Genomic DNA, 25,232 nt, shown 5'->3' with positions numbered 1-25,232 from the left:
GTATCCCATTGGATTTTCATTCCCCTGCTTTCATCCAGGTGCCCACAGGGAGCCAGGAAGATGTGGAGCCTCCCAGCCAGGTGTCTTCCCAACACGCATCACCAGGACCACGGATCACCAGGGCTCTGCCCAACGGGGGTCACTGGGGGTCATCCAACGCCCATCCTCCCATGGGGGATGGAGCTGGAGCAGCGCACGAAGCTCTTCCCGCACTCGGGGCACTCGCAGGGCTTCCCTTACTGGTGCCTCCGTTGGTGTTGGGTCAAGTTAGATCTCTGTGAGAAGCTCTTCCCACACTGGGGACACTCGTAGGGCCTCTCCCCACTGTGGATGCGCTGGTGGACGGTGAGGTTGCCGTTGCGGTTGAAGCACTTCCCGCAGTCGGGGCAGCGGAAGGGCCTCTCGTCTGTGTGAATCCGCTCATGTTTGAGGACATCAGAGCTGGTCTGAAACCTCTTCCCACACTGGGGACACTTGTAGGGCCTCTCCCCAGTGTGGATGCGCCGGTGTGCCCACAGACTGGAGCTCTGACCAAAATTCTTCCCACATTCCGAGCAGGTGTAGGGCTGTTCCCCTGTGTGGATCACCTGGTGTGTCATCAAATTAGAGATCTCTCTGAAGCTCTTCCCACATTTCCCACACTCATAGGGCTTTACCCCAGTGTGAATCTTCTGGTGTTTCCTCAGGTTGGAGCTCTGGCTGAAGCTCTTCCCACATTCTCCACACTCGTAGGGCTTTTCCCCAGAGTGGATCCTCTGGTGCTGGATGAGCTGGGAGCTCTTTCTGAAGCCCTTCCCACATTCCAAGCACTTGTGGGGCTTCTCCCCCAGCTCTGAGCTCCGGCTGGATCTCTGGCCGTGTTCCTGGCACTGGGGGGATCTTTCCTCCTCGCAGCTCCCTGGACTGCGTTTGCAGCCCCTCCTCGTGCGGGATCTCCAGGGCTTTTCCTCCTCCTCTTCCATCTGGTAGAAATTTGGAATGAAAATTCATGATTAGGTGGAAAAAAAGAGAGGAGAGTGCCTTGGGCTGGGGATGCCTCTGTTGGGAAGGCAGAATTAAAAAGAAATTATAAATATGTCTCTTTAGCCAAAAAGGCTAAGGAAGAAATACAAATGAAAGCATGGTTTGAATAAGTCAAAGAAACCAGGCTGGTGTGCCAGAACACGTTCTTTCCCCCAGTAAAACCAAGCTGAGACCCCTCTTCCCAGCCTTATAAGGAAAGGTCTGAAGAACCCTGAGATAACTAAAAATATGCAAAACCAGCGATTTCTATAGGTTGAACACAAATGTTACTGTATTAGGATACTTAGAAAGATTGGTCAGTAAAGGAATAGAATATTCAATGTATAGGTTATATAAGTAATTGTAAAAGAGAGTTCTCTCTCTTGGCTCTCTTTGTTCTCTTAGTCTCTCTTAACTCTTGGCTCTCTTGCTACTCTCTCTTGGCTCTCTCTTAGCTTTCTTGTTTCTCTTAGCCTTCTTGCCTCATGCTTTCTACACTCTTGCTGCTCTCTTTTTCCTGTTCTTTCCTGCTCTTCTTTATCCTCTTTTTCCTGGCTCTCTCACTTCTGTTCTGTTATTCTCTTTCTTAGCAATCTTAAAGTCTTGAACTCATGTATTCATATTTTACCCCCTTTTGTATTGTTCTCTCTGAGCCTGCTTTGTGCTCTATCTGTCGGCTCATGGCAGGCTCTCCCTCTCTCTCTCTCCCACGCCCTGAAATAAACAACTAACATCTAACTCGACTATAGAGGTCTCTGCCGAGTCTCAGACCGTCCACCCCCGATGTGTCTCCTGCATGCCTCCTTGCCCAGGTTCGTCTCAGAAAGACATTGGGCATCTTGCGTCTGTAAGAACCTCAAAAACAACAGGATTCAGCCCAAACAACAAAACACAGATCACAAACAAACCAAACAACAAGATTCAGCCAAAACCCCCTGCACAATAGAAAGGTTCAGCTCCTGCAAGAAACTAAAGCACCAACGTTTACCACAGTAAGGCTCAGAAACACCAAGATTCTGCCCCATAAAAATTGTGGATAGCCCACTGTGGTCACCCGCTGCATGTGGGGAGGCACTGCACCTGAGGCTGGGGGAGCTGCAGATACAGGGATGAACTTCGTGCTGCTTCCTCTCCCTGCTCCTCCTCCTCCTCCTGTGTCCCTACTCGACCTCACACTCCTCCTCCTCCTTCTGCACAACCCCAGGTACATATATTTTGACCGTCTTTTTCCTCAACCCTGCTTCTCCTTCCCTTCTCCTCCTGCCCCCAGGCCCAGCACCCACTGCCGCCTCCCTCTTCCCCCCCAGTCCCACAGCATCCCACCGCAGGGGCACGGATGCAGCTGGGCCAGCTCGGCCTGGGGCAGCGCTGGGCTCTCGGCCGCTTCCGCCCGCACTCGCTCCCCACTGCAGCCGCTCCCGCCACCACAGCGCGGGGGGGCCCGGCCTTGGCGCTCCCCCCTCCCACCTCCCCAAATTCCCCTCCAGGGGGGCGCCAAGGCCCGGGGGGGAGGGGCGCAGCTGGGCTCCAGCTGGGGAACGCTGGCACCTGCGGCTCTGCCTGGACACTGATGAGTCATCAGCGCCGCGCGCTCTGATTGGCTCAGCCCTGCCTGAGCCCTGCGCCTGCACCAAGGGGGGACACCCTGCTCCAGGGGGGATGGCCCCAAAACGGGGCAACCCCAGCAAAGGAACAACAACAAAGCCTCTTTACAAACTCATCCCCTCAACCTCATTGCACATAGGGCCAGGGACGTGGACATAAGGAAGTGACACGAGGAGCCAGCAGCTGCACAAAATGTTATGAATTGATGACACAGACTGCTGCTCAGCCAAGGTCCTGCTAAATTCATCAACTTCCAGAAGAACAACAAAGACTTAACACAGCCATCAACATCGTTAGCTATACAAGAGTGGGGTGCATATTAAGGGGGTATGTAGGAGGTGCATTGGGAAGTCTGTGCCTGTCCAGGACTTCAGCCAATGGGGAAAGGGAGATGTGACCAAGAAAATCAGGATGAAAAGGAGGCTGTGTATGCCAACAACAGGAGAGACACCATGGGAAATGTCCCATGGGCACACCCTTTTTTATGAATGAAATTACTGTTACAGGACTCCTCTGTCTTCCTTGTGGACAGAAACCTGTGGGGATGTCAATTTCTCCACACACCTTGGGGCTCCTCCGCAATTCCTTCCACCGTCCGGGCCGGCGGGCAGTGAGTGCAGCTGAAGGGGCCTCACCCAGTTTGGGGGATCGGCTCCCTCGGCTGGCGGCGGCACCGGGCATTGATTGGGTACCCGAGAGTGAGCAGGAGACAGACGAGTGACGGATCAGGGCGGCTCTCAAGAGTCGGCAGGGAGAGAGCACTGAAAATCTCAGCAGTGACTACAGTGGCATCTTCGGGGAGTGAACATGGCAGGGCACCCAGGGAGGGGACAAAAGGGAAAGCCACAATGGGGTCCCAGCAAAAGGGATGAGGATCCAAAAATATCTCTCAAGGGTCCCATGGGAGCATGTGGAGGTTGTTTGCTCATTCTTCCAGAGGGAATTAAGGACATGGACACCCAGAGGGGAGGCAAGAAGGGAAGTCCAGAAGGGATTTAAACAGGGGATGGATGGTGTTGGTGTGCTGGGAAGGGATTGGCTGAAGGGGAGTGTGCAGGAATGTGCTTAAGGCAAGAAGCAGCAGGAGGAATCCATGGGGTAAAAAAAATGATGATGGAAGAGGAAGAAAGAAATACTGAGTACTGGGATGTTTTCCAGAAGGGTCTTATCCTCAGAATTTGCCAGCTGACTCAGATCCTTTGTATCCCAGTTTTCCAGGACAGGAAAACAAGGAGGTGAGGATTTCAGGGGGTTTCTCTGAGCTGGGAACAGCAGGAGTGGGCGCAGAGCTGCGGCACCGGGAGCACGGGCTGGGGGCCTGTGGGGAGCTGTGGGGCCGGGCCGGGGCTGTGGGGCAGCCGGGGCTCAGCGCCGGGCGCTGCCTGAGCCCAGCACCCCCCGGGCAGGGCCGGCAGTGGCCCCCGGCCCCCAGGAGGCTGCGGGACGCCCCGGCCGCTGCCCGGCCCCGTGGAGCTGCCGGCCCTGCCCGCCGGGGGGGCCGCCTTTGGACACTGCGGCAGGACAGGGACCGGCTCTGGGATACGGGCTGGGGAGGGGAGCCTCAGCACAGCCAGCACGAGGAAGGAACAGCTCACAAATGGCGATTAGACCTGCAAGGATCCACATGATCTTTTAAGCATTTCCTGCTGGGTCCCTGGAGAAAGGAAGGATTTTGCAGAAAGCTCAGCAGCTGCCACAGGATGAGCACCCACAGGCACTGAGGGGGCTGCAGCAGCGACAGAAGAAGCCCCTGCAGCACTTGCTCACAAAGGCTCAGCAGCTGAATGCAGCAAGGGATGAGCAAAAGGCCAAGCTGAAGGCAAAGGCCATGGCGCAGTTCCTACAGCCCCTGAGGGATCAAGCCCAGGGCCCAAGGGGGCCCCAGCACCCAGGGGACACCCTCGGCCACAAGCACCTGGCACAGGCATTGCCCTCCTGGCCAGGGCACAGCCCACCCAAACAGCCCCTGGCAAGGAATCAGCCTTCCAGCTGCAGGGCACAAGGACACTGCAAGCACAGACAGCAGCACCCTCAGCACCAGCAAGTCCAGCCCTTGATGGACACGCATTCTTAGCGGTGGCACAGCTCCCATTCCACCAGGGACCCACCACACTGCAGCCCTTGGGAACATTCAGGGTGGGGCTGGATCCAGAGGAGACCTTTCCTGATGGACACAGGGGCCTCTCCATCCACTCGGAATCTTACACCTAAAGGTGCTAAGGAATATATAAATTATTAAGACACTAAGTGGGAAAGATAAGTGGGTGTGTTTTATTGAGACACTATTAGCAGATGTGGAGGATGGGTTTAAAATGCAGGGATTTTTATTTGCTCACAATTGTGATTGTAATTTACTGGGAAGGGATTTGATGGCTAAATTTGGAATGCAAATTAATGTTGCAAAAGGTGATACAGAGGCTGGTTCTGTTGTATCTCTGTGTCAAATGTCTGGCAGAGCCACGGCTGAAGTGAACCCACAAGTGTGGGCAGCCCCAGGGAAATTGGCAAAATTAGATATGGAGCCTCTCCAAATTTCCCTGAAGCAACCAGGACAAGAGGTGTCCAAAAGCAATCCCCTGTTCCAAGGGAGGGAAGGAAGGGCTCACAGCCTGTCTGGGAGTCCTGCTCAAGGCACGGCTTGGGGAGCCAGGGATGGCTCCCTAGAATGCTCCTATCCTGCCGAACAAGAAATCCAATGGAATCCACAGAATGCTGCAGGACCCAAGAAGAAGAAATGAGATGATGAAACCGAGGCACCCCATACTCTCAGATCCTTACACCAGCCTCAACCAGGTGCCCTCCTCACACTGCTGCCATTCACAACTTGATGCAAAAGATGCTTTCTGGGGATCTACCCACTTCCAGAGGATGCAAACACAATTCTGCCTTGGGCTGGCAACAAGAGCTAGAAGGGAAAATGCTCAAGACATGGACGGTCCTTCTGCAGGGATGCACGGAAGCACCGGCCTGATTGGGGCAAGCCTTGCAGGAAATATCAAAGGAATTGACCTCACCCCCAGGGACTGGCTTAATGCAGGATGTGGATGACTTGATCCAGTCAGAAAAACAAGGAGAAGAGGCAGAGGAAGCCTCTGTGAAATGGCTTCATTTTCAGGCTAAAAAGCAGCTTTGAGTATCTGAAAAAAAACAAAGGGCAAATGGTAGAGAAAATGGTTAAATATTTGGGACCTGTGTTGATGGAAGTTTTGACTTGTATTGACCCTGAGAGGGTTCAGGGAATCTCAGAAATAACATGACCTCAAACTAAAATAGTGCTGCAGCAATTCTTAGGATTAACAGGGAATTGTAGGAGCTGGACTGAGGATTCTATCTTTTAGCCAGAACATTCTGTGACTTCTTTAGCCCCAGATAGTCTCAATGTTATGGGGTGGACATAAGAAAGAGAACAAAACTTAACAAAACGAAAAAAATAAAATGATTGATGCCCCAGCCATGGCTTTTCCAGACTCAGAAATCTGAATTGCAAGGGAATATTAAACAGGCCACCCCTGAGCCTGCACTGAAGGCAACGCAGCAGCAGCCAGGGCTCCCCAGCGGGGGAAGCTCCTGGGCCTGCCCACAGATCCTCTGCTCAAATCCTCGGCCTGGCCACCCTCCTTTGCCATCTCCAGCCACTGCGGGACAATCCTTGCTCTCACTCTTGCACCTTCAGGCCTTTCTGTGCCTGCCCTCGCCACAGCTGCTGGGGAAGGCACCGGGACAATTCCACTCTGCCTCTCAATTCCACTCACACTATGCCCTGCCTGGGATTAGCTGCTGGCAAAATAGACCAACTTGAAAATGGCTTCAAATCTTATTTCTCTAAAGGAACTTGGTTTGCATTTGCCTTGGGGAAAGGAATTTTAATGTTTCTTTTCCACCACTCAGCAGAAATGTGTTTAACATCTCAACAGACTGGGAATAGCCCAAAAGATTCCCCCCAAGATAACGACCATCAAAAAAACATCAACAGCCAGCAGCAAACATCAACCAACATCTACCCTGTAATGTAATGTAATTCCCATCACAGGCACAGAAATCCGGGTGCAACAGTAAACCAAATCCTAACACCTCCACACCTTCAAACCAATTGAGAGGAATGACAGGTTTGTCTTTACAAACAAGCTGTGGGTCTGCTGATAAGATGCAGCTATCAGTGAGAAACAACAGAAACAATGGGATGGATTCCACTAAAAGATCAAAGAGGCACTGAAAGAGTACCATGAATTCCACAAAAGTTAAGAATTAAGAAGAGATTATGCGTGGGGGGGGAAAAGGTACCCCAGGTATCAGGCGTTCCAGGAAGCCTGTACCTCTCAAGTACCTCAGCCTATGGCGAAAGAGAGAAGGGACAAGGGGCCGGGAATTAGGATAAAAAGGAGGCTGCGCCCTCCAAAAATTTTAGAGACTCCAGGGGAATGCCCCGTGGCCTCTCCCTTTATTCGAATAAAGTAAAAGGACTCCTCTGTCTCCTTTTTGGACATAAACCTCTGGTGTTCGTGGATTAATTTTCCTGACACAATGAACAATAAACCAATGGATTTCTATGGTGTCAAGAGTGTATAAATTTAGGAAAATCAAGACAAACTCATGTGTCATGGAATGATTTTCTCTGTACACCCAGCCTAAGTGTGCATGAAATTATTCCTGTTGCACATTCTGGCCAGAATCAAGTAATGCCTTATTTTTCTAAAGACATTGTTGAATAGTTTTTGCTTTCCTCAGTTTCAGTGAAAGGATTACACCGTTAGAGTAATTTTTTGTAATAATTTTACTTCTCTATTGTCGGTTCTGTTTGGGCCAGTGGTGTGAGAATCAGTTTTTAGTCCTAGGAGAATGAAAACACTTGATTGCTTTCTCATTTTTGTTTTATATTTGTACTTGACTCTTAGTGATGACAAAATGATGGTATGAGTTTTTTGATGTTCCCCTTTAAGCTGCACTTTGAAAACTAGAAGAGCTTTAAAGTTGGTGCTTTAACACATAAACAGTTACTAGAATATTGTTTTAAAAAAATAAATAGCAGATCTGTGGGGGGCCACGTGTGAGTCAGGGGATGTCTGCCCTGGAAGAGAAGCTTTGCTCCAGGCAGCCAGGAGAGGAGCTTTAGAAATGCAAATGAACACTGATGGCCCAAAGCCTGCACAATGGCCCAGGGGCTTCCTGCCTGCAGGAGGAATTGGGCTGATTCCAGGAAGAAAAAACAGAGGCAATGAGTGAATCTGCTTGGAGATAGGGCCAGGGACTTGTACATAAGGCAACAATGGGAGAAACCATCAGTTTCAGAAAATGTTACTAATTGACAAGGACTGCTGCTCAGACCAAGTCCCGATACATTCCTGAACTTCCAAAAGAACAAACACTTCACAGAGCCAGGAATATCGGGTGTTATACAAAAAGGACATGCAGCAGGCGGATCGGGAAGGCTGAACCTTCCAAGCACCTCGGCCAGTGTTGGGCAAAGGGACAGGGACATGCGGCCGGGAAAATCAGGACAAAAACGAGGCCGCGTCCTCCAAGAACTGGAGAGAGCGCACGGCAAATGCCCCATGGCCTCTCCCTTTGGGCAGCAATAAAGTCACTTGCACACCACTCCTCTGGCTCCTTGGGCCACACAAACCTCTGGCGCCGGGAATTTTCCCGCCCGGCCCCGGGCCCAGCGCAGCCACCTCCGGCCTCCCGACACGAAGTGGGACGAGCCAGCGCTGCTCCGCCACCGCCTCCTGCCGAGGCCCCAGCGGCAAGGAGACCGCGGGCAGCCGCTCCCGCAGCGCCCTCAGCCCAGGGCCAACACGGGCCGGCCACGGCACAAGCCACCCGCCACAGCCCCCTGCCGCCCCCTCCCGGGCCCGCAGCGAGCCCCGAGCCCCCGCAGAACCGAGCGCGGCTCCCACCTGCGATGGCCGGGGCCGCCTCCGAGCTCCGCCGCCGCCTCACCGGGCTCCGGCCGCTGCTGCCGCCGCTGCCGGGCCCGCACAGACGCTCCGGCAATGGCGGCTCTCCTGCCCCACGGCCGTCCTGGGGGCGCCAGCGGGGCCGGGCTTGTTCCCGCTCTGCCCAATCAGCGCGCGCCAGAACCACGAGTGACGGCAGAAACAGCCAATGGCAGCCAGCGGCGGGCTCTGCACACGGCACAGCCCCGCCCCGCGCTCTCAGGGCCCGCCCCGGGCTGCGTGAGGGGAAAGGCGGGGATGAGGAACAGCCCTGGAACGGGCCCGGCCCGAGCCGCCATTGAGCTCCCAACACAAACAAAGTTCTCCGCACCTCCCGGCCCGCCTTGCCCAGCCCTGGCTGCTGGGTGCCTCCGGCTCAGCGGGAAGCCCTGGACCCTCATGCACATCTAATGAGGAGTATCAGTGCATCGCTGTGATTTCCCCCAAAAAAGGGAACCCCCCCCGCCCCTTTGGCTGAGTGGAGGAGAGATTTCTTGCACTAAACTCCCAAAATTGCCAAAACCAAAGCGAAGTGAACCGGGACCCCCCAGCAGCGCCTCTCTGCCGTCCCAGCTGAAGCCCTCGCTGGCTGCTCCAGGCTGGAGCGGCACACTGGGAGCACTGGGAAGGGGCCCCGGCTCGGGGCGCAGCCCCCGGGGCAGCCCCACGGCCCCCACGGCAGCTCCAAGGCTCCGCCAGCCGGGATGGAACGTGGGACAGGGAGCAGGGGAAGGGATGGGGCTACCGGAGCCGAGGGAATAACGAGGGTCACCGGGGGCACTTCACAAGCATTTAATGCAAAAGATAAAATCATAAGGGAGGGGAAAAGCAACAGGACCTGTAGCACCATAGCACAGGGCCACACAAGGACATGTCCCACTGCTGTGGGGTGATGCTGGCCCAAGTCCAGGCACCCACCACAGCTGCTCTCTCACTGCCCTCCACAGCCACACAGGGAGAGAAAATTTAACCAAGGGTTCATGAGTTAAGGACCTGAGACTGTTTCCTCATCAAACACAGTCATGGGCAAAACAGGAGATATAAATTGACTTTATTGCCAATAAGCTCAGAGCAGGAGAATAAGAAGACCCTTAAAACCACCGTCCTTCCACCCCTCCCTCCTTCCAGCTCTGCATCCTAACCTGGCAGTGCAGGGATACAGGGAATGGAGGCATGGTCAGTTCATCTCCCAGGGCTTTTCCTGCTGTTCAAGGACAGGAGTCATTCCCCTGCTGCACTCTGGGATCTCTCCCACCAGAGAGGTCTCCAGGAACTTCTCCAACCTGAGTCCATTCCATGGAAGCAGCCCCCTCACAGTGCTGCAGCATGGGTCACTCTGCCACGGGGTCAGACCTTCCAGGACAGGCGGCTCCAGCAGGGATCCCTCTGTCCACAGGTGTCCCCCAGGGTCACAGCCTCATCTCAGGCATTCCCCTGCTCAGGTATGGGCTTCTCCAGGGGCTTTGGGTGTATCTTTATTCTGATGAATCTTCAGGGGCTGTCAATCTGCAATTCCCATTGTTGGTCTGTGTTCTGATGGATGTTCCTGCCCCTGTGTTCATCCAGGTGCCCACAGGGAGTCAGGAAAATGTGTTTGGTCAAGACTGAGCTCTGTGAGAAGCTCTTCCCACACTGGGGACACTCGTAGGGCCTCACCCCAGTGTGGATGTGCCGGTGCCTGATGAGGGTGCAGTTTTGTGAAGCCCTTCCCACAGTCAGGGCAGTGGAAGGGCCTCTCCTCTGTGTGAATCCACTGATGTTTGATGAGACCTGAGCTCCTTGGAAATCTCTTCCCACACTCAGGATGCACCGGTGTGCCCCAAGGTTGGAGCTCCAGCTGAAGCTCTTCCCACATTCCAAGCATTTGTGGGGCTTCTCCCTGCCATGAGCTCTCTCCCCCAGCTCTGAGCTCCGGCAGGATCTCCAGATGCCTTCCTGGCACAGGGGGGATCTTTCCTCCTTGCAGCTCCCTGGGCTGGGTTTGCAGCCCCTCCTCATGCAGGATCTCTGGGGATTTTCCTCCTCCTCCATCTGGCCATGGCTTGGGAATGACAAATCCTGGTTTGGGGTAAACAAAGTGGGAGTGCCTTGGAGTAGAGGCTCCTCCTACCCAAGTCCATGTCTAGAGCTCAGCAGGAGTCTTGTGGCCATGAAAATCTCCAAAATATCAAGATTCAGCCCAAAAAAGTCTCCCAGGATTTCCCTATTTCTTGTCTTTCCTATTTGGGCTTCCAGAGGTTTCAGTTCCCTGGGATGATGGGGGTCCAAGGGCTCCAGGGGTTCCCCCTCCTCTGGGGTCCTCCTTAGCAATGATCCAGGGGCTTTTGGGGGTCCATGGGCTCCCTTCTCCCCTGATCTCTGCTTTGAGATCCCAGGGATCCCAGGAGTCTCTCCTCTCCAGGCTCCCACCTCTCCAAGCTGCCAGGGTCCCCCAGCTCTGGGATCGCCTTTCTCTGCTCTCCCCACTCTGGGGGTCCCAGGGGTTCCTCTCCTCTGCGCTCCCAGGGGTCCCCAGGACCAATGTCCTCCCCAGCCAATACTGGGCAATGGCCACGTGGACCCCAAAGATCCCCCAAGGGGCTCAGCTTTGGGGTCCTGCAAGATCCAAACCTACCCACACAGAGGGAAAAAACCTCCCAGGGAGGCCAGACAATATTTGGGGCTCAATTCCGCAATCTGCAAGTTCCAAACACACTCCAATAAAAAGACCCTCTCAGGGACCCCCTGACAGATTTGGGACCAGCTCCCCCTCCCTGCTCACCTGCAGGATGAGGTGGGGGCGATGGGCCAGTGGCCGGGGGTGCTGCGGACACAGGGGGCACTGGAACCTCCAGATTCTTCTTCTATTCCTGTTCCTGCTCCTCCTTTTCCTTTCTCCCTCCTCCTGCTCCTCCTCCTTCCTAATCCCACCTTCTCCCCAGTTCCTGCCTTCTGTATGTTTAGAGTGGAGAACCTTGCTTGTTTTTAGAACTAGAACAAAGATTCCAGATGGAACAAGCCTTGCTGGTTTTATTCAGCAGTATCAGTGACTACAGGTCGTGTTTGCTCTGGTTTGGTGCTGTCCTCGTTCCTCCTCAGTGCTCAGGCTGGGCTATGGGGTGTCCTTGTTTGCTGCATTTTCAGAGTTCCTCTTGGATCCTTTGGGCAATAGGCCGTGCCCTGGGAGGATTCTTTGTGCTCCTTTGTGACACAGGAGAAGCTTCCAGGCGGTTTTTGCGTGAGCGGCTGCTGTGGTGTCACAGGAGCGTTGCCACGTCCCCGTGGTGTTCCCGTTGCTGTGGGACACGGAGGCCTCAGTGTCCAGAGCGGCTCTGGGCGCCTGCTCGTTGCCAGAGGATCCTCCTGCCCGAGGCATTCTCAGCAGCCAGCCCAGCCCCTGACGGGTGTCCTTCTGTGCTTGCAGGGGTACAGTCTGCAGACGTGTGCAGCGCAGCCAAAATGATGCAGCAAGTGGTTGCTGCAGTTGGCACTCTGTTCTCTGTGGCTTATTCGGGGTATTTTTTAACCCACTTGGCACGTAAGTTGAGGTTTTGCCTCGGTGCAGCCTCTGTGGCTTTGGGCTTGCTGTGTGCTTTCTGTTCTTCCACTGGAACAGAGTTGACTCTGTAACCAAATTGCCATGAGGACAGGGTTGGTTTGGGAGAGCTCCTGCCAGCAGCTGCAGCTGAAAAAGGGGGTGTCTGCAGCCAGCGGGGCGTGCACAGCATTTGCAATGAGGCCTGGGGGGGTTCTGTTCCCTCAAGCGGGGAGTCTGTGGCAGCGGAGCCTGGAACTCCCTCCGTTTGCTGCTCCAGCCAAGAGCTGACACAGCCCAGTATTTTGTGCTGCTCTCTTGCTTGCTGTGTGAAGGACCTGTGGCTCCTGGAGGGATGCTGTGAAAGCAAAATGCTCTCTCGGGCTTGCCTTGCTCATTTCCCACCACAGGCAGTTTTTTCCTAACAACATCTGGTTCACGTTCCCTCTCCCGTTGCAGGGCACCTCACGCGTGGATCCCCAGCAGCTCCTCCTTCGGTGAGTGGCAAAGGAAGCTTTGGTGTTCAGAATTGTGCAGCAAGTTGTGAGCTCGGCGTGTGGCAGCCGAGTGCCAGCCTGGGAGGCTGAAGGAAAGTTCCTGTCAGTGTCTTTGCAGCAGCAGCAGCAAAGAGATCCCTGGCAGTTTTCTCTGTTTCTGCTGAAGAGCTTTTGAAGAGCTGTAGGACTGGTTTTGCAGGCAGAAGGTTGCTTGCTGGCTTTAGCCATGCTGGAATATGGAATTCCCAACAATAAGTGGCAATGTCGGCTTTAGCCCATTGTTAGTTTGAACAGCTCTGAACCCTATTTCTGCTTAGTGCAGCTGGATGTGTAGCTGAGGATAAAGAAGGTGATAACTGAGATAGAACTTCCCGTCCCTCACGCTCCCGTCTGTCCACAGGGCACCAAAGCAGCATCAGCACCTCCTCTGGCTCCCTCTGCTTGCAAAGAGGAGGCCAAAGAGGAGGAAGAGAGCAGTGAACTTCCCGCTGTTCTGGGAGACGAGGGCGAACACCCCGCGGTTTGGGAATACAACGGCGAGGCTCCCGCGGTGTGGGACAAGGACAGTGGACATCTCCCGGTGTGGGACGAGGATGGTGGACATCCTGTGGCTTGGGAAGAGGAGGGTGAACATCTTCCAGCATGTGAAGCGGACAGAGAATGTCCCATGGCTTGGAAAGATGATGATGAACCTGCATCTTTTTGGGAAGAGGACAGAGAAGCTGCAGCATTTTGGGAAGAGGACAGAGAAGCTGCACTGCTTTGGGAAGAGGACGAGGAACCTCCCTCTGCTCCTGAAGAGGACACCGAAGCTCCCTGTGCTGCAGGATCCTGGGCTGAACATTCTGACAGCAGCACAGCCCTGCAGCCAGAGGGGAGCGGGGAGTGGAGCCTGATGCAGCTGAGTACGTCTGCTCTGTTCCTGTGTGCCAGAGCAGGGTGCTGTGTGTGTGTCTCAGCATCAGCTGCACCCAGGGTTGCTCTGCAGCTGAATGGCACAGGGTCATTTATTGTCCTTCCCCAGCTGAGAGCAAGGGGCTCCCGGCCCCAGGGAGTGGGGCTGCATTCTGGCTCTCATCTGAGAGGGAGCATCTTCCCCCTGGTTTCTTTCAGGGAACACCGTGAGCGTGGGGGAGCCTGCCGAGAAATACCTGGAACTGGAGCAGCTTGGCCAAGGGTAAGTGCAAGGCAGTTACTTCTGCACAAGCAGGGCCCAGGTATTTTGCTGGTGCAGGATCCAGTGAGAAGTCAGGAGAGCTCCAAACCCCTTCAGACACTGGGGTACGATGCTGCTGCCTCTCAGTGCTGATCAGAATTGATAACTGTGGTCAGAAGGCACCTTGCATGGCAGAGGGCTGGTGGCTGCTGTGCTGTTGTTTGAAGGGTGGATGCACTCGGGTGTTTTGTGAACGCTGCAGGCAGCAGAGATCTCCTGTCTGGGCTGGCTTTCACTGCCAAGGCCTAAAGCGCTGCTTCTTTCTTCTCTGCTGTTTTGTCTCCAGGGCTTTTGGAACCGTTTCCAAAGGACTCGACAGGGCCACGGGAGGAGAGGTCAGTGTCAACACGCCCGGCACGTCTGGCAGCTCTCGAGGGCTTTCCCCTCTGCTGGGAGCTGTGGCTGGAGCTGTGGGGCCCAGCAGAGCTTTCCTGCACAGGCTGCTCCTCTGAAGGCAGAGCAGGGTCAGCCTGCAGAGCACAGCTGGGACAGACTTGGTCCTTCTCAAGTGCCCAAAGGAAGGCAAGGAGGGCAGCGGTGTCTGTCAGAGCAGGACACGCTGGCCTGGTCTTCATGTCTAAAAGTGTGAATGCATCAGCTGCTGGAGACTGAGGCCCAATTTACCTTCATCCCAACCTCAGACAGGAACACTATTTAGCAGTTTTATCATCCTGAGTTCCATCAGGATACCTCAAGGCCTAATTAAGGAGAGATCCTGCTTGGGCTCAGTTTGGGGTTTTAGTCCTACTGCAGCTGTTCCCACAGAGACAGGAGAGAAATGAGAAGATGGATGTGCAGAGCAAAGCTCTCTCCTAAACCCTGCAGCTGTGTTTGGGTCTGGTGTCAGTGGCAGCTGGGACAGGGATTATCTGAGCAATGGATGTGCACGTTTGCTTTGTTGTGCTATCCCAAACAGGGCAGGGACATTTGAAATCCTGGCCAAATGCCATAGAATTGCTAAAGGGTTCCCGGCTGTTTTGCTCTGTGTGCACAGAAACAGAATTACCTCCTGCTTGCAAAATGTGTTGGAATAATAATCCTAAGAGTGCTGAGGCCATTTGAGAAGACTGTAGGCGCAGAGAATGTTGTTAGAGCTTTGAGGCTGACAGCTGAAGGAGCATTTCTGCAGAGCTTACAGAGCCAAATGTCTCTGGCCATGAGTCCTGTAACAGCCCCAGCAAGCAGAGCAATGGGCTGTGGGAATGGCACTTGCTGAGCTCTGGTGTCCCATCCCAAGGCAGTTTGGCACAGCCCGGCTCGCTCGCTCCAAAAAGACTCGCTCCGTGTTTGCTGTGGCCTCCTGCCACAGACTGCTCCAGTTAAAGGTCTGCAATGTCCCTTCAGGTGGCCATCAAGAAAATGAGTCTCAGAGGGCACAACAGGGAACGAGCTGTGAATGAGGTCGTGGTCCTGAAGGACAAGAAGAACCCCAACATTGTCAACTCTCTGGACAGGTGAGTGCTTCAGGTCTTTTCCCATACACGGGCCCTGCGTTCATCTTTCCTGGCATCCCCAGTCTGTAGCCTGTTCTGAAAATGCCTGACCCGGCCATATCTTCCCAGAACAACAGCCTGGCACTTCACTCCTTCCATGTGCTTTTGTTGCTTTGCTTTGGCTTTTTCTTCAAGTTGACCCCATTTGCTGTGTTTTACAGCAAGTGCTGATAAACCCTGGTAGAAATTATTTTCCTTGGCTTCTTCTTCCCAGCCCTGTCCCATTGCTGCAGGTGACAGGAAGACCAGGTTCTTGTTTCCAGAAATGCCTCATTTGCCCATTTTTCCATGGCCCTGCCTATTTCTGAAGGGACTTTGTGCAAGGTTTTCCAAGCATTTGACTGCTTTTGCCCCAAGTGCTGCACGGCCTCCTCCCCTGGATAACTCTGGAAGTTGTGTTGCCTTGTTCCGGAGGGAATGGTGGAACTGATGAGTTCAGATGCTGAAGCAGCTGGGGACAAGTGTTGTGGTTCCACGTTGAGCTGGGCTGTTGCTAAAGTGCGTTTTTCACCTGCTTGCCATCTAAGGCCTCTCCTTTCTCCCGGGTGCCTCCTTCTCCTTTAGACTGTGCAGATTCCAAGGCCTGTGCAGCCTGGCAGGAATGTCTCTCCATCTGATTCTGTCCTCACTGACAAGTTACCTGGGAACAAAACTCCACTCTGGGCTTTTCCCTGGGGGAATTGAGCAATGCACATTCATCTCTGTGCCATTGTTCTCCTCTTCCAGCTTCCTTGTTGATGGAGATCTCTGGCTGGTGATGGAATACATGGATGGAGGAACTTTGCAGGACGTTGTCAGACAGACACGCATGGCTGAAGGAGAGATGGCAGCTGTCAGTCAGGAGGTGAGGGATCCTGCTTGTGCTTCCCATGGCTGGGACACCATGGTCCTTCCAAAGAGGCTGTGAGAGCAGAGTGGCTCCATGCTCAGGCCTTTGTTTCTGTGTTGTTTTTATGAGCTGGAGAGGAAAAAGCCTCTGAAGTGAATGGCCTGCAAATATCACTGCATTTCTACTCTGTTCTTGTGTTCTTTCCTGCTGTTGTGGTACTCTCTGTCTTTTTTGGATCTGATTTCCTGGTCTCAGCTTTGCCTTGAACCTTTTGCCTGGAGCTTGTCTGCACTGCACTCCTGGGCTGTCACAGCAAAGTTGCTGCTGGCAGAATTCTAAACTGTCCTTTCTTGTGTGATATATTCCAGCCTCTGATTTTTTCCCTCGTGTTTCTTGTTGTCTCTCAGTGTCTGCAGGGCCTGGATTTCCTCCATTCCAACCGGGTGATCCACAGAGATCTGAAGAGCTCCAACATCCTTCTGGGAATGGACGGCTCTGTCAAGCTGGGTGGGTGTTCCTGGCCAGGCACGGCGCTCCCGGGGTGCGGCTGTGGGGCTGCTTCCCAGTGAGGGCCAGAGCCCCACAAGTGCTGCTGGTGGCACTGCCCGGCCCCTGCTGCCAGCTGAGAGCGGCTGCCCCGTGCAGAGAGCTCAGGAGAGAAGCAGGCTGTCAGGAGTGCCTTTGCTCTGGGAATGGCCCTCCCAGAGGGGCAGGAGTTGCAATCTAAAGCTTCAAAGGAAATCAGTAAAGCCAAGCATGAAGGCTGAGGGCTTCTTTAAGGGTCCAGTTCCATCTTTCCTTGGCTACAGCCCTGAAGATGTTTCCAGCTGGATTCAGCACTGCATTCTCAGACTGAGAGTGGGGAATCTTTGTGCTTGGTTTCCTCATTGCAGCTGCCTTTGACAGTGCTTGTTTCTGTCCTCAGCTGATTTTGGCCTCTGTGCTCAGCTCAGCCCTGAGCAGGACCAGTGCAGCTCCATGGTGGGCACTGCTCACTGGATGGCCCCAGAAGTTGTGACCAGTTCTCCTTACGGCCCCAAGGTGGACATCTGGTCCTTTGGCATTGTGACCATCGAGATGGTGGAAGGAGAACCTCCTTACTTCCAGCAAACGGGGGCCATGGTAAGAGGCAAATTCTCCAGGCTTTGCAGAGGCCTGTGAGCACAGGGTGACCCTGCACTGGGAGGAGCAGCTGGAGGTTTCTGCACATCGCAAAGGGAATTCCCACAGCACCTGAGCCTGAACACAGACAAATATTCTGCAGTCTCCAGCAAAAATTTGCTTTGGCATTTAAGTTGTTGCAGCTCTTGTGAGGATGACCCAAATACATGAAGCAAGTGCATCAGCTCTAATGCTGTCTTGCAGAAAACCCCAAACCAACCCCAACACCCACACCCAAACCCAACAAGATTTCTGGAGGAGTTTCTGAAAGAGGTTTTGTGAGATGAACCCCCCCTGGCTCTTCTCACTGGGAAACTTGTCTAAAACATGAAGATGATTGTTTAACATCCCCACACTCTAACATATTTCTTTCCTTCCTTTTACTTTCTCTGTGTCACCAAGCCTGAGCTTTCAGCCACACAAACCTGCTGTTCCTTGCCTGGCAGTTTCTGGCATGGGGCATCAGGAATGCTTTTACTTGAGTGTCAGTGGCACTGCAGAGATGCATTTGATGTAAGAATCCCTTCAAATAACACAGGCAGACCACACTGACTCTTGCAAATGGCCTGTAAAGCTGGTGTCTGTATTTGGAGAAGCAAAATGGGCTATTTCTGATGGAGGTTCCTACTGACAAAGTCAGCCAATGCAGTCGGCTCTGAAGGCAAGATCATTTGGATGTTGCAATGGCTGTGGCTGCACCAGGGTTTGGGTTTTTTGGCTGGCCCAGAAGAATGAGCTGTGAGCAGCAGCATCTGTGCCAGGGAGGAAAGTGCCCGGGGAGCTGGGGCAGAGAAAGCGGGCAGGATGTGAGCACGTGTGGGTGTGGAGGAAGCTGTCAGAGCGCTGTGTTTGCTTTTCCTGCAGGCCCGCGCTCTGATCCGGCAGAACGGGAGCCCGCAGCTGCAGGAGCCCAGGCGCCTGTCGGCTCTGCTGCGGGACTTCCTCGAGTGCAGCCTGGAGCCGGACGAGGAGCGGCGCTTCTCTGCCCAGGAGCTGCTGCAGGTGAATGCCAAGCGGCTGCGGGGGAAACGGCAGCGCCAGGGAGGGCTTTTCTTGTGGGGCCCCCCTCCCATCATCTCCAGTCCCGCTGCTTTTCACACGCAAAGCCAGCAGAATCCTCGCCTGCTTTGGCTTGGCAGGCTCCTGTCGAGCTCATCTGGAGCTGGTGCCCCGCCACGAGCGGGGACATCTTCAAGCACATCAGGTGGCTCAGAGCCCTGCCTGACCTGAGCCTGGATGTTTCCAGGGAGGAGCCACCTCCCACATCTCTGGGCTCCCTCTCTCAGTGTTTCCCCACTCTCCTGCTACAGCAATTCTTCTTTACATCTAATCTGAGCCTGCTTCCCTCTCTTGACTTTCAAACCATTCCCCTTTGTCCTGTTGCAACAGAGCCTGTGAGGAACTTGAGTCTGGAAAGTAACAGTTCATTTCTTTCTTTTTTATCCCTTGGGCAGCACCCATTTTTGTCATCAGCCAAGCCTCTCTCCAGCCTGACCCCTCTGATCACTGCAGCAAAGCAACTGAGGGAGCAGCGCAGGAGGAGATGAAGCCCTGGAGGCCAGCTTTTCATTATAGTAGTTAGGACAAGTTATGTTAGTTATGTTAGTTAACACTGTTAGTTAGTTAGAGTAGGTTAGGACAGCCTGTTTGTTATGGCAGTTATTTGAATAAAATCTCTGTTAAACCTCAATCCCTTGAGGTGTCCTGTCCTTCTCCCGCTGTGACTCAGCTGCCCGGAGCACTGCGAGGGGAGAGCGGGCCCAGCCTCGCCCAGAGCTGAGCCCCAGCAGAGCCTGGCAGAGCCCAGAGCAGCCTCGGCATCTGCAGAGTCAGCCTGGAAGGAGGCGCTTGGAGCCTTCTGGGCTGCAGCCGGCTCTTGCTTACAAACTGTGTGCGCTGGAAAATGCCTCTGGTTCTGCGGGAGGGCAGAAGGGGCCCGGGGAAGGCCCAAGTGCTCCATGCAAGGGAAAAACCTGCCCTGTGTTTGTGATAAAGAACTATGTTGTTGTTGCCCTTTGCTATTATGTGCTGGCTTTTGCAAATTATTATAATCACAACGATTTTGATATAGCACAGTTTGTAATCACTTTTAACTGCTTTTGATATAGTAGTGTTATAAATGACTTTCAAATTTCCAAACAATCAAATCTAATTAATTGATAACATAGCTTAATAAATTGGATACAAAATAATAAAAGAATAGAATTTAGTAAAAGAATACAATTTAGTAAAAAAGAGATACAATTTAGTAGATATATTCAGATAGATATTTTTATATATATATATATATATATATATATATATATATATGTGAATATAATTGGCCAGTGGTTACAAATGCTTAAGGCATAAGTAAAACTGATGGGGTGTAGGGGGGACGCTTCTCACCTCACCTCACGTACGAAACAAAGCACTTCAAGCTAAACTTATATACTGTATGCTTATACATATTCATTAATGTTTCCCATAAGTTTCCTCCTTTTTCTGATTTTACTGACCATTTATTTTCTAAACTACATCCTGTACCTTAATTTTGACATGTAACATCTGCAAAGGGGTGCATCTGCTTTATAACACTGATTCTTGATCGTTTCTAATGATAACTTTAGTAACAGTTGCAATTTAAGTAGCACGAATCAATTCCATTTATTACACTGGGAATGGGGAACCCCTGCACTTCCATTTCCGGGCAAACCCCCCTTCCTGGGCACAGAGACCCCCTTGAACTTTCATTTTGGGGCACTGGGAACCCTGGAACTCCCTTACCCACCCCCAAAAACCCCTGCACCCCCTTATCTGGAACCTGGAATCCCCTGAACACCCATTCTCGGGAATGGAAACCTCCCAGAACCCCCATTCCTGGGCACCAGAACCCCCCTGAACCTCCATTTTCAGGCACCGGGACCCCTTGAACCCCAGAACAGAGGAAGGGATCCCCCTGAACTCCCATTCCGCTGCAGCAGGACCCCCGTGCACCCCTGTATCCAGGACTGGAACCCTCCCAAACCCTCCATCCTCACACCCTGGGACCCCCCTGCAGCCAAGCCAGGCTGTTACCCCCCTGCTTTGTTGGTTTAACCCAAAGTTATCTCCTCCCCTGCCCTGCCCATCATTGTATCCCAACCCCTTTTTCCAGCACCTTCCCTATCAATCTTGTCCACCCTGCCCCTTGTTCCCAAATGTTCCCTGTCAATCCTGCCTTATGCCAACCCCCTGCTTGGACGTCCCCTTTGGAAATCCCCTAATCCACAGCACCCCATTGGTCCATGTGTCCTATTCCCCTCCCCAGGATATCCCTCACTGGTTGAAGTTTTGTATCCACCCCTGGGCCCTCCCCATATATAAATTGCTGTACGCTTGTGTTCTGTGTCTTTTGTCCCTGGACCCTTGGGCGGTTAAGCGTTTTCCTGAACCCCAATATAAAAGACCTTCCCCCCATTCTTGCCTCCACACTGTGTCTGTCAGCTGTTAAGTGCTGTAGAGCATTGCTCTAAGCCACACCTCGGGTCATCCTGCTCCAGAGGTGTGTTCCACTCCTGGCGTGGAGCTGAGGAAGAGCTGACCGGCCTTGGCACCATTTCACACCCAGCTGATCCCAGTGTGTCCCCACTCTCTCCCAGTGCCCTCCAGCGTGTCCATCTCGCTGGTGCCCTTGAGCTGGAGCCAGCAGCTCCTGGTGCTGCTGGAAACCGCCCCCGGCAATGCGGGCTCAGCTCCAGCTGCCAGGTGGAGCACGGCAGCCTGGAGCACCCCCTGAGCCGGCACTGGGGCACGGCCCGGCCCCCACAGCGCCGGGGGCAGCGGGGGAGGCACTGGGGGGGCCCAGAGGGGGATTGGGGTGTGCTGGGAGAATGGATGTTAACTATGAGCAAAAGTAGGGAGCACAGTGCCTGTAGAATAGCAGGCTGCATAACTTTCTCAGTCCCGCCTGAGAAAGTGGCCTGGGAAATCATGGGGAGGAATTAAAACAATCCTCAGAGATAGAGAACAGCCCTGCAGGTGCTTGCAAGAGAAGGTCGAGGGGTGGTGTACCCCAGTGACCAATGATGGTGATGTGTTAGTTCACTGACCAATAAGTTTTACCTTTCTGTACTTTCATGTATCGGTCTATAAAAAAAGATCTGAGGTAATAAACCTTAAGAGCTCTCCTGTTCAACTCACAAGAGAGTCTGTGTTGTTCTTCTCACCATTCCCAATAGAGCGACACTGGGAGTAACTGTGAGGGAGTTTGAGATAGACTGATTTAAACTGGGAGAGGGGTTTGTGGGCCAAGAATGGCTGAGAAGGGGATTAAAGGTTATTGGGGAGGGTGGGATGGGGTTCTGGGGGTCCTGGTGGAAACTGGGAGGGAGTTTAGGGGTGCTGGGTGTCACTGGGAGGGATTTGAGTGAGCCTGGAGGGACTGGAAGGAGATTGGGGATTGGAAAGCAGGGATTGGGATGAGGTTCATTGCACTGGGAAGAGACTGAGAGGGTTCCTGATGAGTCCTGGTGGGGCTGGGAAGGAACTGGGAGGGGGTCCTGGGGCTCCTGTGGTGGTGAGGGGCAACTGGGAGGGGGCTGTGGGATCCTGATAGGGACAGGAGGGGCTTTGGTGGATCCTGGGGAGGCTGGGAAGGGACTGGGAGGATGTTTCAGAGGTCCTGGTGGGGTGGGTGAGAGTGGAAGGGTGCTTGGAAGGGCTTGGGGTGTCTGTGAGAGGTTTTAGGGGGGATCCCGACCCCTGCAGACTTCCCAGAGATGTTGCTGTACACTGCCCGCAGGAAGATGCTGATATGGATCGAGGGCTCCATGTTGGGCTTCGTCTTCCTGGCACTGGGGCTCAGCTTCTGCCTACACAAGAAGGTGAGGGGGGGTCCTGGGGGTCATATCCTCCCTCTCCCGGAACGTGTGTGCTCCCCCGGGGCCCCCAGCCCAGTGTCACCCCCTTTTCTCTGCCCACAGAGCTCCTGAGCCGCTGGCAGCCGCAGCCCCTCCCCATGGCTTCAGGCCCAGCCAGCACCCCCCGCTCCATCCCTGGGCTGATTTTGGAGGGGTTGTGTGTGTCCCCAGCCCTACTGTCACTCTGCCCCCGGCCGGCTGCTCCCAGTGTTCCCAGTAAAGCTTCCCAGTTCGCCCCTGTCCCATTTATGGGGGGCAGTGGGGAGGGACTTGGGGAGACCCCATGGGGGTACCCTGTCAGGGACAGATGCTGCCCCAGGTTGGATCAGGACCCCCGTGTGTCCCCCTGATCTGTCACGCTGTTCTGGGGACTCCTTGGGAGACACCAAACTCCAGCATGGCACCCAGCAAACCCTAAAAAGGGCTGGGACCCCTGAAGCGACCAGGGAAATTTGGGGAGGGGGCACATGGGTGGTACCTGGACCATGCCAAGAGCCCAGTGCTGCCCCAGCCCAACCTGCCCCAGCTCCATCCTGGCTCCTCCTGTGGGATGTGAAGGAATTGGAAAAATGGGGATCCAAGGCTGGGCGCTGGGCTCAGGGGAGCAGAAGAGATGGAGGAGGAGGAGGAGGGCAGAGGAAGTAGCGGGAGAAGGGCTGGAGAGGAGAAGGAGGCAGGATGAAGAAGAAGGAGGAGTGAGACTCATCCAAACCCAATATGGAGCTCCCATGCGCCCCTTGTCCTCTGCACTTCCACCCCTGCCCCACTGCCGCCCAATCCATCACCCCACCCCTCTGCTTGGTTTTGGGAGTTCCAGATCCCTCCTGTTCAATCTGAGCCTCCCATCCCCCCTTTCACTCAATTCTGGCAGCTCCTGGCAGCCTTTTCCTGGGCAGAATCCCAGAGTTTGGGAATTATGAGGTGCAGTTCTGGAGGAACGCCGCGGTGGTGTCGATGGCAGGGGTGCCACAACTACCCTGAAGAAGCCGTCCTGAAAAGGACTGTCCAGGGGCACAGGCACATCCTCTGCCCAGTGAGTGATCTCAGCTCAGCAGCAGCGTGCAGGCGACAGGGAGAGAGGCTAGGGAGCTGTATGGCATTCCACTGAGAAATAGCCTTTATTATAGCAGGGCCCTCAGTGAAGGGAGCCAGTGACAGCAGCTGCCTGAACTGGGGAAAAACCTGGGGTTGATATAGGGAAGGAGAGGGGCGGGGAAAACTGGGATACATGTATCAGGGTGGATTGACAGGGAGGAAAACCGATGGGGTGTAACAAATTAACATGTTCAACTCAAAGGCCTCTGGGAGTGACACTTTTTCTCTCCATGAGAGCAAAGTGTCTCACCTAGGGAGAAGCTCTCCAGGGGAGAGCAAAAATCTCTGAGCTGGCAGGTTCTTTGGGCTCCACAGAGGAAGACAGCGCTGTCTGCTGTGGCCTCTCAGCTGTCCCCCACACCCTGGGGGTGCTGGGATTTCCCTCCTGGGCACAAGGACGTTCATTCCCTTCCAGGAGCCCAATGCCCGGCTGGGGCTCCAGGCCAGGGGGTTCTTGAGCAGCTGCCCCACAACCTCTGCCAGGGGCTCCCAGCGCAGCTGCAGCCGCTCGGCCAGGGCTCCCCAAAGCCCTCAGCAAGCCCCAAGTCCCTGCCAGGAACCCTCAACTCCCTCAAACCCAGCATCCCCCACAGCCCCTGCAAGTTCTCCCCATGGCAGCGGCCAAGGCCATGGCCCCACACGTCACTGGCCATGGCCCCACATGTCCTCACCCATGGCTGTGTCCCCACCATGTTTCTACCCCTGGCATTGTCCCCCACGTCTCCATCTGTGCCCGTGTCCCCCCATGTCCCCATGAATGGCCATGTCCATGTGTCACCATGTCACTCTCCATGTCCCACCATGTCTATGTCCCTCAATGTTCTCACCCGTGTCTTAATTCAATGTCTTTATTTTTACCACAAAATTAGATATTTTAAAGGAAAGAAGAGAAATGAAAAGCAAATCACGGCCAAAACAAAAGGATTTCTTTCTGCTGACTGAGCATCCCTGTGATTGAGTGGGAGGGAAGAAGCTTTTTTGGAGAGGTTTCCACCCCACTGTCTCCAAAACCTTGATCTTTGCCCCACTTCATCACCATTTGGCTGTGGAAGACACCCTTGGGCAATAGGAAATCAAAATTGTGAATTCAGTGAGGTTGGAAAAGACCTCCAAGACCATCCAGTTATTCCTCGATGCCACCAGAAGATAAGATTGAATGCAAAAGATTTTCTGGGATTGAAAGTCAACAAATCCACTCTCTCCAAGGAATTCCCATTGCTGGTCTGTGTCCCAATGGATGTTCCCGCCCCGGTGTTCATCCAGGTGCCCACAGGGAGCCAGGAAGATGTGGAGCCTCCCAGCCAGGTGTCTTCCCAACACGGATCACCAGGACCACTGATCACCAGGGCTCTGCCCAACGGGGGTCACTGGGGATCATCCAACGCCCATCCTCCCATGGGGGATGGAGCTGGAGCAGCGCACGAAGCTCTTCCCGCACTCGGGGCACTCGCAGGGCTTCCCTTACTGGTGCCTCCGTTGGTGTTGGGTCAAGTGAGAGCTCTGTGAGAAGCTCTTCCCACACTGGGGACACTCGTAGGGCCTCTCCCCACTGTGGATGCGCTGGTGCCTGACGAGGTTGGAGTTGCGGTTGAAGCCCTTCCCGCAGTCGGGGCAGCGGAAGGGCCTCTCGTCTGTGTGTGTTTTCTGATGCCTGAGGAGATTTGACCTGGTCTGAAATCCTTTCCCACACTCGGGACACTCATAGGGCCGTTCCCCTGTGTGCTGGCGCATGTGGGGGATGAGATGGGAGGTGCAGTTGAAGCTCTTCCCACATTCCAAGCACTTGTAGGGCCATTGCCCCGTGTGTACTTGGTGGTGGATGAAGAGGTGGGAGGTGTGGCTGAAGCTCTTCCCACATTCCAAGCACCTGTAGGGCTTCTCCCCGGCATGAAGCTGCTCATGGACCACCAGGTTGGATCTCTGGATGAAGCCAAGTGGGGGTCTTTTCTCCTCAGAGCAGCCTGGGATGAGTTTGGAGCCCCTCCCTGTGGGGGATCCCTTTGGCAT

General features: G+C 54.1%; 2 protein-coding genes across 3 annotated transcripts; one reads left to right on the top strand and one right to left on the bottom strand.

The window, feature by feature from the left end:
- Window positions 1–202: 202 nt before the first annotated feature.
- Window positions 203–25,232, bottom strand: LOC147646123 (uncharacterized). Its single transcript, XM_086873927.1, is given in 2 exon segments — window positions 203–869; window positions 24,648–25,232. Coding segments are annotated over 2 exon segments (1,218 nt in total). The 3' UTR covers window positions 203–236.
- Window positions 8,777–18,940, top strand: LOC147646124 (serine/threonine-protein kinase PAK 3-like). 2 transcript variants are annotated; one of them, XM_086873924.1, is made up of 11 exons: window positions 8,777–9,982; window positions 12,514–12,551; window positions 12,952–13,456; window positions 13,665–13,728; window positions 14,054–14,102; window positions 15,112–15,221; window positions 15,987–16,104; window positions 16,497–16,596; window positions 17,015–17,211; window positions 18,115–18,252; window positions 18,705–18,940. In XM_086873924.1, exons 1-11 carry the CDS (start codon window positions 9,706–9,708, stop codon window positions 18,795–18,797), a joined length of 1,689 nt encoding a protein of 562 aa, XP_086730050.1. In that variant the 5' UTR covers window positions 8,777–9,705; the 3' UTR covers window positions 18,798–18,940. The 2 variants fall into 2 exon arrangements, with proteins under 2 accessions (XP_086730050.1, XP_086730049.1); XM_086873923.1 differs by lacking the exon at window positions 8,777–9,982 and adding an exon at window positions 11,388–12,057.

The sequence above is a fragment of the Cyanistes caeruleus genome, unplaced genomic scaffold (genome assembly GCF_971803275.1).
Source record: "Cyanistes caeruleus unplaced genomic scaffold, bCyaCae1.hap1.1 HAP1_SCAFFOLD_123, whole genome shotgun sequence".
Taxonomy (NCBI): Eukaryota; Metazoa; Chordata; class Aves; order Passeriformes; family Paridae; genus Cyanistes; species Cyanistes caeruleus.
This window is presented reverse-complemented; position numbering and strand designations above follow the sequence as displayed.